The sequence below is a fragment of the Stegodyphus dumicola genome, chromosome 4 (genome assembly GCF_044657685.1).
Source record: "Stegodyphus dumicola isolate Sdum_Otavi_A_Nest chromosome 4, ASM4465768v1".
NCBI classification, from domain to species: domain Eukaryota; kingdom Metazoa; phylum Arthropoda; class Arachnida; order Araneae; family Eresidae; genus Stegodyphus; species Stegodyphus dumicola.
Window position 1 is genome coordinate 25,108,451 of NC_140771.1, and position 16,418 is coordinate 25,124,868.

Sequence of the window (16,418 nt, forward strand, 5' to 3'; positions counted from 1 at the left end):
CTTAGTGAATAAAAAATATTTTTTATTGTATTTTTTATAATATTTTTATATTATTTTATATGTATATTATATTTAAAATTTTGTAGTATTATATTTTATTTTTTCTATATAATGCAATAAATTGTTAAATCTATAGAAAAACTATAATAATTTCACGAAAGTCACTTTCTTAGGTCAATCAGCTTATGCGGCCTCTCTTATTGCTGCCTAATTTAAATGTGGCCTCTAATGGTAAAAAGGTTCCCCACCTCTGTACTAACCTGTTAATGAGATACATTCCGATGACCTCATTGATCACGTGACTTATGTATATCTTTTGTAAACAAACAATGCAAATAACTTCAGAGATCACGTGACTTATGTGCAGCTAATGCAAACAAGCAAGGTCATTCTTCCTCTTCTTCTCTTGCGGAATGTATCTCATTCCTTTTGGCAGAACTGTTTGGGCTGGCTGCGAAAAAGACCTTTTGCACTTAGATATACTACGCAAAACGTGTTTCTTTGTGGGCTTATTTATTATCTTGAATACGATAAAAATCACTGGGCGAAGACGGATGATGGATATCGCATTGTAGACGATTTATTGGATTTTTGTCAAGATGTCAGCTTCTGTAAGCGGCTTTGTATTTTCCTTGGTCGATCATTCATCGACGTCTTTCTCAAACGTTAAAGTGTGTTGCAAGAGCGAACAGCCTTCCTTGTACCTTCATGAGGATAAGTCCAACAGGATAAGTATTCCATGAGGATAACTCCGCATCGATAAAGATAAGGATCACTAAAATCTTTCTAATAAAACTCAAACATAACCAAGTTAAGCAATGGAAGAATCTATACTCATTGACATTTGAGTATCGAATGTTGTGCTTGCAAATAAAACAGATGACTTACTATATGTGAAATTCAAGTATATCAATAATCTTTTTTTTTTTTTTTTTTTTTTTTTTTCTCATTTTTCTGCACATCAAAATCACAAATTCAATCCAGTTATTTATCAAAAAAAACCATTATACGTTTCTATAAGGAAAGAATTTATTTTTACATGCAATTTATATACAATAGCCTACAGAATAAAGTTGAATCAGCATCAATTCAGGAGACTAAGCTCCTGCCGAAAAAAATTAAATCTTTCTCAACGGGACACTCATTACCGTGTTTCCTTAGTATCAGACAGGAGACCACGCAAGAATAAAAACCTATGACCCATATTTTGGCAAATTTGTGGTTCTTCTTGAGAAATTTGTTGTACCAAAAAGCCCTGAACCACTACAATAGCTTGGATGGTTACGGTTCTTTTAAGGTAGCCCTCAGGACAATCAATGGAAGCAAATTCACACATCTAGTTCCAAACTTCCCAACAATGCTTAAAGAGGAAATAATTTTTATTCGGATTTCTGTGATCCTTCTTGCATGTTTACTAGTTTACTGTTAATCGTTTTTCTTTTATCTAGTGCGGAAACTGATTCAATAACTAAGAAAGCGTATCAAGCAAATGCTCTTAACATCTAAAGTCCGTCTAATGGCGACAGACATGACATTTGCTGTGGTGAGGAATTTCTGCGCATCAAGTAGGAAATGTATTTAAAATTCTGACAATTGATCTTATTTTTTATTTATTTTTATTTATTTATTTTTTGAGCTAGTAAAATCCCCAAATGTTACACATGCAGGTGCATATGAGTAAGGGTTACAATCAAGTACAGGATATTCCTGCTTTCAATAAATCAGTGGCGTAGACAGAGCTTTTGCTGTTTCCCACGGCGATCCGTTTTTTATCCTTCTCGATACAAGCACAAAACAGGTTATAAGATGTCAAACAACGCATAGGAAGTAAATAGGAACTCTAATTTTATGTTTGAAATGAAACTTTAGTTTCGACATTCCGGAGTTGCCATTTTGTGTGTTATTTTATTCCCAAAAAATCATTGATGGTAGTACAGAAATTCGTTTCATTACCCCTGTTACTGTTCTGTAAGAAGTATAGTAAGACTTCTGAAACGGAAAGTATTTATTTTTTGTGTCTTAAGTGCTTCTTAATAGATTTTTTATTCAGTAATGCCCACATCATTTGTGAGAAAAATTTGTATTAGAATTACAATGTTTGAAACTGCGCTCTGGAGACTGTTTTAAATTAAATTTGAAAAACTCAAAGCCAGTATCCTACCATCTTCATGTTTCATCTTTCCAAGCAATAACAGAAATAAAAAGTTAGCAGCATTTCTTTCTTAACGAGGAATTATCCCTTATTTATGTCACTGTGATCATAATTTAAATTGATATTCTTATTTTTTATTCAAAAATTTGGATCAAGTATGGAAGGCATTGCATGAAGAGAAGATCTGAAAATATTCGTTGTGAGTTCTTTCATTGCTTTATCCACTATAAAATAAACTCCCCTCAGTTCAGTTTCGTATGACAATCCAGCATCTTTCGATTCTTTACCTTGCAAATAACCGAGTAGATAAGATCTCTAAACGGTTCAACCTGTGGTCAAATATCAATGAGCTGGCTGGCTGCATGAGCGATTTTGTAATTCACTCTCATGTGTAACGTGAGTAAGAGCCAGTGTTCCTTTCGTTATGTGAATAGGAGTTAGTTTTCTGTTTCTAAGTTCTTCTTGGAAACTTGTCCTCCACGAAAGACTAAAAAGACTTGTCCTACAATGAGGCATCTTTACCTTGCTCAGATTTGCTCATTCAGATTATCAAATTATGTTTCTGAGGAAAACTGTCGTCCTCAAAAGATGTGCCTCCCAGAGCGAATTGCTCTCTCAGTTTCTTCTAGCTATTCAACTACTGTACTGACATGCACAGTGAAAAAAAGAAACAAATTCTGCAGTCAATCTTCTTTCTTCCTTTCTAACTTCTAAATATGTATCTATGTTCTAGTACACGTAGCTTCTGCCACCTAAACTAATTTCAGTAAGTGAAGTCGACAGAACTGCTTCGTAACGGTGCCTGTCATACAGGTTTTGGCATTTTTATGCAAATCCGCTAATACTTGGCAATACAGAAACCTTCACTAGGGTCTTTGTACATTTATGAAGATCAAATTTGAAACCGAAGAAAGCTATTTTCATAGAAGCATGTGCATCAAGAAAAGAACAAGAAAAATGCATCAAGGTAAGGTTTTAATTTTCTACTCTAATCGATAAATGAAACTAACGAACAGAACTCTTATTTGAATAACAATGTCCCTGTATAAAAGAAGTTGCACCTTTATGAAAATTGTTTTTTTAATTTTCGAAGCTGATCCTCGTAAACAGTACAGCCATTTTTATGTCGGGGCAATCTTAAGAAGATTTCTATCTTGGAGATGCTAACTTGTATAAAGATGTGGACACCTTTATGATGCATTATCGTTATGAAGGCACCTCAATGATCTTATCAAATATAGCTCGCAAACCTCCATCCAGCAGCCATACATATTGCACCATGTATGGCTGCTTTCAGTGGTGAGCTCTCTTATCACCGCATTCGTTACAATGTTGAATGCATTATATGTGATTTCGGTAATATTTTTTGCAAAATAAGAGTTCACTAGTATATATGGAGGTACGATTACTTAATCATTAGTAATTTACTTATTTCCATATGCGTAATGTGAATATAATCAACTTTATGTTAAAATGGCCTCCACAAAAATAGCTCTTTCTTAGACATTTATGTGCTTTGCCTTAATTAATTAGCCTCCAAATTATGGTTTGTGGTAAATATATTGGTATTCTATCTTAAACTTCTATGTATATTTAAGACATAACTAAGATATGATATTATTGAAGTCTGGTTTTACTATATTTTCAGCTTTATAATACATCTGATAAACCCGACTTGAGCCGGACACAGTCAGTGTTGTCTAAGAGCACACTCCACTATTTTACCTCAATATGTCAAATATTCAGGAGGGATAATGCGTCGTTCATTTACACTTGTACACCCAGAAGCTGTATTTCTGCATTTTAGACTCTGCACTCGAGAAAGAAGAATTTCTCACACCGGAAAGAAGACGACCATGAGGCCCTTTCATATAATTTTAGTGATAATAAAGCAGTTTATATTTTAATTAAGTTTTTGAAATATTTGCTTCTTTGTTATGCTTACTGTTCTTGCCGCATTCCTTCCGCTTTAATTCGGCATTGTCTGTAGTCATATGCAAATTTGGGTGGGGGTGGCATACCTATACATATATCAGTGTAAAAAATAATTACATACACTAATTAAAACGCACTTTTACTCATTATTTTTTGCATTAGCTTCGATAAAATGTTAAGAAAAGTTTGATTGCGGATAACGACTCGCAGCCGTTCTTATCCCATAAACCAACACAGTTTTTTAAATTTTAAACTAAATATTTTAAAGACCAGAATAAAGTGTACAAAAGTTAAACATTTCCTCAGTTAGAGAACGAAAAGGAAGTATTTTGCCTCTTCCAGGTGGGGAAAAAAGTATGAAAAGTTTGGAGCAAAAGTTGCGACTTTTGCTCAAACTCCACTATCTGTGGTGCTGCCATCTATTGTATAATATGAGTAACTTCCACTCACCTGCTTTTCCGTTTTACCCGCAAAAGAACAAATGTTTTATTTTGGAGACTCCCACTCAAATGTATATAAAATAAAGATTTACTAATCATAATTACATATACATTTTTAAAGGGAATTTGTTTTATGCTTCCCCAAATTAGTTTCGCTGAGAAATTAAAAACGTTAGAAGTAGTTTATAAAAGGTATTGAAATCAGAAATAAATACAGGGACACATCTTCTCGCGACTAGTTTACGCAAATAACTACTTCTACAAGAGACAGTATTTCCAAAAACAGAAATAAACATTTATATGAAAACACTCGCCTCTAAAGGGACCATCTCTGGAGAAGATCAAAACCATCTGAAGTATGGGCGATTGTCTTAAGACTACACTATTAACACAAAATTTCTGCGTCCATTTCATAAATACTCATAGCCAAAAAGTTGAGTTCAAATTTTACCATCCGCCAACTTTATATGGGTAAGGGAGGTAATGCTTTAGGTTCAAAAATTCGATAGTGAGTTTTCAATGAATAAGCACGAATTAGCGTCCCCACAACAGTTTTTTTGGAATGACGTCTATCTGTCTGTTAATATGCCTGTGATAATTTTTTAATCCAGAATAATTTTCAAAAATTTCCATTTTCTGTGTTTAAGCTTTCTACGCCTATATAAAGAGTTGATTAGATTTTGGGTAAAATTAGACAACCGGAAGTGATACTTTACTTAAAGCTCTTAAAGGCCTGTTTACACTAAGACTTTGATCCCAAGAAATGAGCATGAACTTGACGGCTCCCCTAAACAGTAAAAAGAAGGTACGGGAGGTAATGTTTTCGATTCAAAAATTCAATAGTGAGTTTTTAGTGAATAAGCATGAATTAGGGCTCCCAACACGTCTTTAATATTTTCACTATGATTGATATCCGTATGTATATACGTGACGGTTTTTTAGTTCACGACATCTCTCGTACCAAACTTCTAAAAATTTGGATTTTCCATATTTCAGCTTTCCATATAAAGAGTTGATTAGGTTTTGGGTAAAACTGGACAACAGGAACTGGTACATAACACTGTTGTTGTGACTTATCTCACTTGTCTGACAGTAAGATCAGAACAAGCCCACGAGCGGGAAGGACTGCATGATTGCGCCTGTCTTTAGCGCAGTCTTGAGCACCATACAGGTGACAAGGCTCAGTTCCGCCCCCAATTTTGAAGGCAAGAGGGTCCCTCACTCCTCGTCCACTACCACCAGTCTCTCGGATCACTGCAAATTTATAGTGTCCCCATGTTGCACAGATACTATAAATTTCCAAACACCCATGCCTTCTCCCGGGTTCGAACCTGGGCACTTCGGTACAGCAGTCAAGAGTTACGAACCGTTATCCCGGTTGGGCGGTGGCTCTATTCTTTTTGGTCATCAAATGATCAACTTATACCATTTCACCTGCAAATTTAAATTTAGGGGGGATAAGTTTTTACTCTAAGCTTCCTTTTTTCCTTCAGTCTTTTTGTTTCAACGATATTCATGTGACACTGTTAATTTCCATATTAAATCTACTAAAAATGATGAGATATAAGAGTTTATACTTAGATGGATGAATCATATCTAGTGTTCTCAATTCAGATTGATTGTTTGTATAGTCACGTGTATATCTGCCACATATACATTATGATAAAAGATAAGCACTCGTGTTGTTGATTTTGGTAATTTGCATAAAAATTGTGTAGGAGAGGGATGAAAGTATCGTTGCACAGGATTTCATAATATGCCGGATTAAGCAATGAGGAGGGCTGCATTCGGCCCGCGGCCGGTTTTCGCTCATCCCCTCTTTAAAAGACAATGAAAGACGATCTTATTCCATTTGGATTAGCAAAAGTTTTCTGATTCTAGATATAATTTTCTTCATAAATTCCTCTTGGGAATATTACATAAAATCTACTAGAAATATTGCACAGCATTAAGACAAAAACTGTATCTTTATTTACAAATTTATTCCTTTTTGAAGTTTTTCAAATTTGTATCATTTGATACACATAAAACACTGGAAATTTCTAAATCAAGCACAACCGACATTAAAATATCAAACTTTTAATTCACAAATCTTCAGTTATAAATTTATATTTTGATATGATAAAATTCTTCATGAAACCTGTACAAACATAAAAGCTACATTTAATACTTATCTACAAAGGGGGAAATGCTGAAGACACACACATTAAAAATATGTACAAATCACTGGGTATATAACAATATCAATAAATTATTAAAAGATGAAGCTCTGTATGTGTGTGGCCCCATACATACATCTGTGCAGGAGACGTTTACTAAAAAAAAAAACTGTACACAAAGCTATGACATGGGGGAGAGAGGGAAGTAATTTCTTATTTTCACACTTACTTGTTATATTCTCTGACACTTTCTTAATCTTAACCCAAGTTTTTACTACGATTTCCAAAAACAGATAAGCTATCTCACTTAAATAACATACTTTTTTAAACGTCCCGTTTAATGCTTTCTACAGTCTTTTAAAGTAAATATTTACTATTTTTAAGTTAATATTTACTAAGTGAATATGGCATCAATAATACACAGCCATTACTAATTTAAAACTATCCAGCTATTCATACATGGAAAAGAAACTGAATACAAATAAAGCTGAAAGCTCCATTTTAAATGGATAGTTATCCATTAATGACTTTTTCATTTCAACTTCAGATCTTAATTAATTTTAATCATCAACATTGTTATAACCACACAGTTATGCTTCAGATTTTTATTAAAGAAATAAGGAATAATGTACTTTTTGGGGGAACTTTTATTCCCTTTATATTCTCTGACACTTTCTTAATCTTAACCCAAGTTTTTACTACGATTTCCAAAAACAGATAAGCTATCTCACTTAAATAACATACTTTTTTAAACAAGTCTTTCTCAAATATATTTCATGATAAGTTAAAACTTTGTAATAATTAAATATTTTACAACCCTTTCTTTTAAATTAGCAACTATGCATTATTTATTAAAATTCAAATAATTAAATGCTGCTTTTCATCAATTTTCCTTCAACAGTGATCAGCTTAAACAAGTGCTAAATATTCAACCACAGTTTTATAATAAATTCTATTCATATAAGGTATAAGAAATCTGAACCAATGCTTATTCTTCTAATAATTCACTTTATAAAATAATCTCTATTTTGCCATCTAATCATACTAAATCAGTTCTTTACAATATTTTAAACCAGTGCTGTGTTCATCGAAGACATATAGTCCTTTTACAACAATCAAATATTCACAGAAAATATCTTCTGCAATGACAATTTCAAACAAGACTGTGTTAAAGCCTTGGCAATTTATAGACAGCTCAGCAACACTAAATACAAGCAGATTATTTATAATACATAAATAGAAATCACTTAGAGAAACATGACTTTTAAATTCAATCAACCATTTAACTGAAAGCTAAGCTATATATATGTTACTGTGAAGGACTGAAATGTTGACATTCTCCGGTGAATGTCAATACATACCAAATACGTCGTGAAAGACCGAATATTTGCTTATATTCTTATACACATTCAGACTATCACCACAGTATATGACAAGCACAGATATGCTCTGGTGGAGGTCAAAACAAGACCCCGAGAAGATGGAAGTGTTCTACAACTAAATGCAGTCGTAAAAGCAAGGAATTCCTGGGCAATTCAAAGTGTCATAACAGTTTTAAGTTGTTGCAATAAATAAGATTGTATAACCTCAGTCGCACAATTAAGTAATGCACTGTTTGTTTACTTGTGCACAACAGTTTAATTACAGGCAGAGTCGTAGCTAGGGTTTTCAGCGCCCAGGGACAACTGAAGATTTCGCGCCCCCTACTTCTTGCCAAGGATGTAAAACATTTAATTCTAAAATGTCGTAACATCAGTTTGGCACCCGTTGGATTCTGTGCGCAGGGACAGATGCCCCCCTTGCCCCCCCCTCTAGCTACGCTCCTGATTACAGGTACTGTTATTTAAGCTTTTTTCTATTTAAAAATATATCATAATATGTTTCAGTAATAAAGTATGATTATAAAAAAAATATTTTAATTTGACATTCACCATCAATGCATGATGAATGTCGACAATTGCCAGTGTATCTCAGATATAAGGATATTTAGCAAATATTTCCAACATACACCAAGCGACTATGTGAATATCAGACTTCAGTCTTTCAGAAAAACATACACACCTATTTATTATACACGGTGTGACAAAACTAATAATCAAAACTGTAAGGAGTGATGGAACTTTTTAAAACAAATAGAAAGCTGCAAAACGGTGCTTTTTCTGGAGTGGATAAAATGTCGCCACTTGCAGAATCCATCATTCAGCTGCTATTCATCACAAGAGGTGCACGAATATTTGAATGCAAAGGCGGCTCAGATGCACCACATGTATGGGGCTACAATTGGCAATGTCACAGAAGTGGCAAGACTTTAAAAAAAAGCAGCAATTACCAAACACGGCACAGCCCCTTCTGAGAACATGCTTGCACAGACAACTCTTGCAACCTGGCTCATTTCACAGCCAAGACATGACACATGTAAACCAAGGAGCTTGAGAATGATAAATCAAATATAGACAATCCTTAAGGCAGTGGATGACCAGCACGAACAAAGCATGCAAGCTCGGTATGGTATATAAATATACTGTAAATACATGTGGTATGTGCAAAAAGGATTACACCAGTACCATCTCCAGTGTGTCCAGGCCTGGAATGAAATGGATTTTACACCAGGTATAACATCTGCAAATTGTTTCCTGAAACACAAAATACTGCATCAACAGTTCTGCAGCATTTACCCTGTTTATAGATGAAGCTATGTTCACATTTGACAGCATCTTTAATACATGCAATGCAATCAGCAAAGATTCTCCATGAATGTGTGTGCAGGAATTATCTGCAATCACTTAACTGGCCTGTACATTTTACTACACTGCCTACACAGATAGAACTACCTTACTTTCCTTTAGCAATGCTGCCTCATTTACTACAAAATGTGCCAGTGTATGTTTGAAAAATTATGTGGTTCCAGCACAATGGAGCACCAGCACATTTCTTCAGATTGTATGAAACTAACTGGACTTTGCCTTTTCAAACAGACGGATTGGCCACGGTGGGCCCCTCTCTTGGCCTCCCAGATCTTCTGATATGTCCTGCCTGGAAATTCTTTTTCCAGGTGTGGGGGCAGCGAAAAAGCATCATCTACGAGAGATGTAATCATTAGAGGGCCTTGTCACCCAAATTAGGGTTGCAGCTACAAGTATTTGTGAAATGCCAGGAATCTTCCAACATATGAATGATTCACTCCATCGCTGATGTGACATCTGTATTGCAACTGGATGTCACTCATTTGAGAATTTGATGTAAAGTTTTAATGTCACACCCCCTTAAAATTGTGACCTTTAGTTTTGTTACACATTGTATATATACATATACATTTTTTAATGTTTTTAAACAAATAAACATCTAAAAACTAAGGAATATATAGTAACTATTAAAAATGTAATAATTTGGACTCCACATAACATCTGTTAAAAGTTTTTTACAAATAAACATTAATTGGTACAGTGACTTAAGAATTAACACTCATCTGAATATTTAGATTTTGGCATTGCTATTCACATTAATAATTCATATTAATAATAACATTAATATTTTTGCATTTTAAAGAAGTATTTTTGTGCATCATTTGAAAGGTACTCACTATATCAACAGTTTATCATACTTTATGTTTCAAAATAAAATAAAAACTTAATTCCTTCTTCAGAAATCAATAAAAAAGCTAAATATAATAAGTAATGCAGAACAATAAATATACTGTATATAAATAAAAGATTTACAGATCTATACGAATAAATATTTACAAATCATCATGGACCAAAATAATTATGAGAGCAATTAAAAATAAACAAATAGCAAAATTGCAGTTTTACAGTTTGTGATTGAAGTAGGAAGTGAGCCTTTTTGTTGTTTGGCCTACTTTCTATGGCCACTCAGAAACATGAAATAGGACAAAAGTTTTAACTTTAAATAATTATGACAAAACATTCAGTAGTTCCTTAGTTTTATATCACAAAAAAAAAAAAAAAAAAAAAAAACTTTAGAAAAATAGGTAGAATATTTTTAAAGCAGTTAACAATTTCCTTCAAGAAAGAAATTAGCAAACAAAGAAGTATGTTTTTGAACACACAATTCAACAGACATCTGCATTTTTAAAATGTAAACAAATCTACTTATGACTAAAAAATGGCACAATAGTTGATGGTGACCTTGCATTCAGTAAATATTCCTCCTAATTAAATTCATAACTGAGAATTTTTTAAGAAAATCTTAACACACTTCATATAAACTCCATAACTAATATAATTACATACATAATTAATGAATGTAATAAAATTACAATTTACCGACAATTTTTAAAATTAATTCCAGCATACCTAGACTGTCTCAGAAATTGAAGGGGAAAAACATTTCTTTACACACAATACACATAATATGTAATAATTGCATGTGTATCTCTTGTTTTCCTAATAAAATAAGACTGCTGTGAATTTCAGGAGTTCCGATTGAAAACAACAAATTCTTTTCAAAATTGTGGTTTCAAAAACTATTCATAATATAATGTAACGCTATAAATTTCTCTATCAACACAGAAAATGCAACACACCTCTATTAACAACTTGCCAACAATATACCTCCCAACATTAAATAACACAATTACTGTACAAAACATAATACAACAAAGCAAGTGAAAAATTCTTTAAATACAAACATAATCAGAGGACATTTTCACATATTAATATGCTACACACTTCATAGGCAGCAGTTAAAAGTCTGCATATCTTACCTCAAGACTTCACGGCACAGTCAAAGTAAAACTTTATACACATATTTATACTTTATACATAGTGATATACATGAAGTATTTACCAACTGCAATATTTTTCTCTTCACGAAGTCCACATGAATGTAATCACAGACAAATTTAAAAGTAACTGCAACTCCATGACAAAGGTAAATGCCAAGTTTGTTGAGAGTGAAACTCAGGCTTGAGTTAGATGAGACATCTATATAAATCACAGTTTTCAAATAGTTCTTTTCAAACAGAACCTAAAAAAGTGGATTTTTCATATATTGTTCAGTTCCTTTTCTTTTTCATTTGTCTCTGCAGGCATATATCCTGGCTTTTTTCTTTTGAAAAATCCAAGCTATTGGAGATTTAAAAAAAAAAAAAAAAAAAAAAAAAAAAAAAGATTATGAGTTTTAATAACAAAACTTCCATCACATATTTTTAAAATAACACTTTTATTCAACATAGTTCAATTAGCAATTACTTAATATTAAAATACTTAAAAAAGAAAGTAGGAGACTCCCAAAGGCAACAGCCCAACCCCAAAATTTCTAACAAGCTCCTCCCTCAATGCTTTCATTCTACAGCACAGTAAACAATAAATGAATAGTAAAATTAGGTTTGTTGTACAACTATCATTTCAGTTCCTGGTAAAGAAGCTAATTCACACTGAGACTTAAGTCTTTTGGGCATGCCAGCTAAACTCATACACTTGCAAATCTTCAATTCATACAAATAGACATTTTGCTTTGTGAAAATGATGTACTTTCATTTCAAGGGAAAGCCAACTCCAGACTGTAGCTACAGCATGAGAAGTATGCTACAATTCAATAATTCTTGATAGACCAATTTTAAAGAGCCAAGGATTAAAACTGTGTAGATATATCCAAACCAAGAAAAAATTACATTAAGCCATTATGACATCACTTTCAAATTCAACTGTCTATTTAATAAAGCATGCCCATACTTTTCACCAGGCATGCAAAAATTTCAGACATGCCCAAGGAAATGCTGAATCGTTAATTTGCCCAAGGAAATGCTGAATCGTTAATTTATCACTATTTAAGATCCTCTTCCTCTGTTGATGACATAGCTAGCACTATTCCAAGACAATCAGACATTAGTAGGATGATAAAATACTTTCCAGATGTCCAAAACAAAGGAAAAACTGAAAACCTAGAACAATCATTTCCATGTGGATAATCCTACAACTGACTTCCATTTCTGAACTGAGATAAGAGTCACTTGTAAAAACTTATGCAGATTTTCATCTGATATTATGCTTTAGAATTCCCTGTCTAAGCCACCTATTAGCTTATCGAGTTTACCAAGCTGGTGTTTGGATTTGGTGCTTTCACAACTATTCTTCATTACTATGGAATCACACTAAAGTGAGACATACTAAACAGTTCAAGTCTCCAAAACTTTGTGAATTCCAGATATCATATTCCATTTATATATATATTAATTTGTAGTGATGACATTATTCAGATTGTGAGTATAGTTCTCAACCACAATGAACAAGCAGTCACTAGATCACTAAAAAGACTGCTAGAATTACTCAGACTTGACAGGCTAATCAAGTGGAAATCAAAGTACAAGCTTGGCATTAACATGCCTGACAACATCAGCCTTTACTCAAGGGCATGAAAACTCTACCCCATATAATTCAATGTTTCAAATTAAACTGATTGCTTCTTAGTGACAAGCTATGGTTATACACTTATTAAAAGACTCTGAGAATCAATATTTATTTGGTTGTAGCATCTCGCTTATTGACCATTCAGGTCAGACATTCTAAGAGTTATTTCGTTAGAAACATCCAAAAGCTTCTACTGACATTTCCTAACAATTAGAAACCCTCTCTGCACTAAGTGTTTGTGCAGAGTAGTATGGCAGAAAATGCAACAGTAGATGCTAATACAAAAAGAACTGATTTAAAACCTGACTTTCCAATGTTAATTACACTAATGCTTTTCATTTAAAAAACGGAAACTTAATGCCTTAATAAAAATAAAAAGAAGAGCACATACAAAGGAACATCAGATCATAAATGCCTCACTTCACTTCACAAATTATCTAAGCAAAAAATATCTTGGATGATGAACACAGTCTCAAGTTATGAACACTCAGGTCAGAAACATATGATTTTTAAAGGTGTTCTCAGGTAACCTATGCCACATAATTAGCATTCAGGGCCTTCTGGAAAAACTACTTAAATAATTTATATTGTTTAAACTCATTAACAAAGCCTGGTAGCATGTGGTTACAGGACTATGACTCCGGCTACAGTGTAAACATTTTCAATGACAATGCCATGTCTGATTTTAAAACAATATGTAACAACAAATGGCACTGGTTATATTTGAAGTGAAACATAAGCTCAATGAGCATGATTGAGTGGTACTTAAGATAAAGAAAAGACAAAGCCGCCCAACCAGAATAGCTGCTAGTGACTGCAACTGTCATATTGAAGGGCCCGTGTTCGAATCCAAGAGAAGGCATGGATTTTTAAAAATGTACAGTGTCTGTGCAGCATGGGGGCACTCTAAATATGTGGCAAGCAAGCTGAAAGTCCTTTCGAAAGATTAATGGTCGGGAAAGAGCGGTGGGAGACCTTCAGACCAGTCTACGCCAGAGTGCTCTCCATCAAATTTGGGGAAGGAACTGAGCAAAGTCATACTATCCCCTGTATGGTGCTCACGGCTCTTGCCAACAGCAGGTGAAAACGATAAAAGAAGATGCCACCTAAAGATTGTAAAAGAAGCTTTTTAAAGGGATTTTACATGATGTTTTTATAAAAGGAGATGTTTCATCTAAATAACAACATCTTCTTCAGCACAGATACAGTAAAATTAAATTGAATTTCTTTCTATTTAATCTTTTTAATATTCTGTTTACCTCTTTTATCTGTTTAATCTTCTTTTTATTTATTTTTTATTTGTATTTAATGACTTCCATTGTGTTCTGGGTTTTGAACTGTGCATAAAATACGGCTCCAAAGTTTAAATAAGCAATCATCTGTGTTCCAGGAGTGAATTAATCCATTTTATATTAATTCCTATGGGAAAAGTTCTTTCAATTTACAAAAGGCCTTCAGATGCAAATTAAGTTCATTAACCGAGGTTTTACTGTATTATAAATAATTGCCTAGTTTTAATGATAAAAAATGCTTTTCTTTAGCAGCAAAAATAAATATTAAAATAATGTTCATGAAATGCATCATATCTCAGAATAATGAAAAAAGGAAAATATCTGTCTTAAATATCCTTAACAACATACCTTCCATAGACAAAATATTAACAAAAAGAGCAAAAGCAGGCCACCGCAGACAGCAAGAATTATTATCCAAAGAGGAACTTCTTCAGGCTTCTGATACAACGGAAGATCAGGTAATGCTTTAGTGACCGCCTGAAATAATTCAAAAGACTCTTTTAATTATCCATTCATGACAATCATAAGAAAACAAATTTTTATAATTTGAATGTACAATATATATATAAAAAGTAAAACGATCAAATGAAAACTTACAAAAGCTACATCATTTTCCAGTTTCTGACGAATATCTAGATCTGGATCTAAATAGATACTGGCACGAGAGACGACATCCACTCTGTCTACGGTTGCATAATCCTAAAACATCATGATAAATACAATATATATAATCAATGAAAAATATATTTATTTATGATGTCATGCAATTTTTATATTAAACTTATTAATTGATATTTTTTTCCAAAACACTGAAATACTTTCATCATCCTTTAAAGTTTTCAAATTTTTAGAAATACAAGCAGATTTAATTCCCCCTTTTCAATACAGGATGGGGAGATATGTATCTGAATTACTAAAAAAACAATTTGTTTAGTAGCTTTATATGGATATATTTGATTATGGCAAAATACACGAGGATATGCATGACATAGGGAATAAAGATATGCATATGGGAAGGCATGATTTCGGGGCAAGATTTTCCCAGGAAAAACGGTTCATATCCATGTTATACACAGGGAACTATGCAGACAGCCTGTTCACCTGATTTTAAACTCAGGTCAAATTACCAGTGTTCTGTTACTTGAACTCAGGTCAAATTACCAGTGTACTGCTCGACAGCTGGTGCTCTTGATTATTTAATATGATTTAATAATTATAAAATATTGAAAACTACATAGAATTTTAAATTTCATATAAGATTTTACATAATCATATTTGCTGAAACTTAAAATATGGTTCTTAACAAAAACATTTTATCAGTTTTAAACATTAAAATATGTTTTAAGTGTCTAAAGACAGATGGATGCATAAACCAACAACTTTCAGATGCAGTCGTTTTGAAACATATTTTTATTCCATGACAATTCACATCAGATCATTTTTGTAGACAAGTATTTATCCAATCATAGTTAAATATGATAGTTTTTACGTACACTGGTTTTAAAAGTACGACGTAAACATCTTAGACAGGAAAGCATAGCAGCGCAGAGATGTTTGCAGGAGTGTCTTACCAGGAAGAAAGCATAAGCAAAAGTGTCACAGCAATTCAGAGGAAGAAGGGAGGAAGTCAAGAAGTTTCAGTTCCAGTTAAAGCGACATAAACATTTTTTTTAAATCAATGGCAGGCTTATAAAATTCTACAAAACATTAAAATAGGTATTAAATTTTATTTTGTCAAGGGTATTTTATAAAAGCTGAAGATTAAAGAATGCTAAGCAATTTTTATATATAAAAGATTCCTAAAGAGAAAAGGCAGTAACCCTGAAATATGTAATACAACATAATTCCTTCAACATAAATATAAATTACTACAATTTATTAACTTAAAAAAATTAATATATTTTAAATACTTATTAAAAATATCATTCAGTATAAGTAATTTTTCCAAGAAGTTAGCTCAAGTGATCTTAATCCTTTTCCTGATGGTAGTATTTATTTCTAAAATGAATTCCTGGAATACATTTATTCTCTAAGTGCTTAAGAGAAAATTTTTATATTATGAATTTTGAAAT

General features: G+C 32.8%; 1 protein-coding gene across 2 annotated transcripts in view; it reads right to left on the bottom strand.

Annotated features, from left to right (window-relative positions):
* Nucleotides 1–6,490: 6,490 nt before the first annotated feature.
* LOC118195993 (integrin alpha-PS1-like) overlaps nt 6,491–16,418 on the bottom strand; it is a 227,786-nt gene continuing 217,858 nt past the window's right edge. For both annotated transcript variants that reach the window (XM_035367351.2, XM_035367371.2), the window contains exons 23-25: nt 14,944–15,045; nt 14,695–14,823; nt 6,491–11,770 (exon numbers count right to left, since the gene is read on the bottom strand). In XM_035367351.2, the coding sequence (XP_035223242.1) occupies nt 11,690–11,770; nt 14,695–14,823; nt 14,944–15,045 (312 nt within the window). In that variant the 3' untranslated portion in view covers nt 6,491–11,689. The remainder of the gene's footprint in view (nt 11,771–14,694; nt 14,824–14,943; nt 15,046–16,418) is intronic.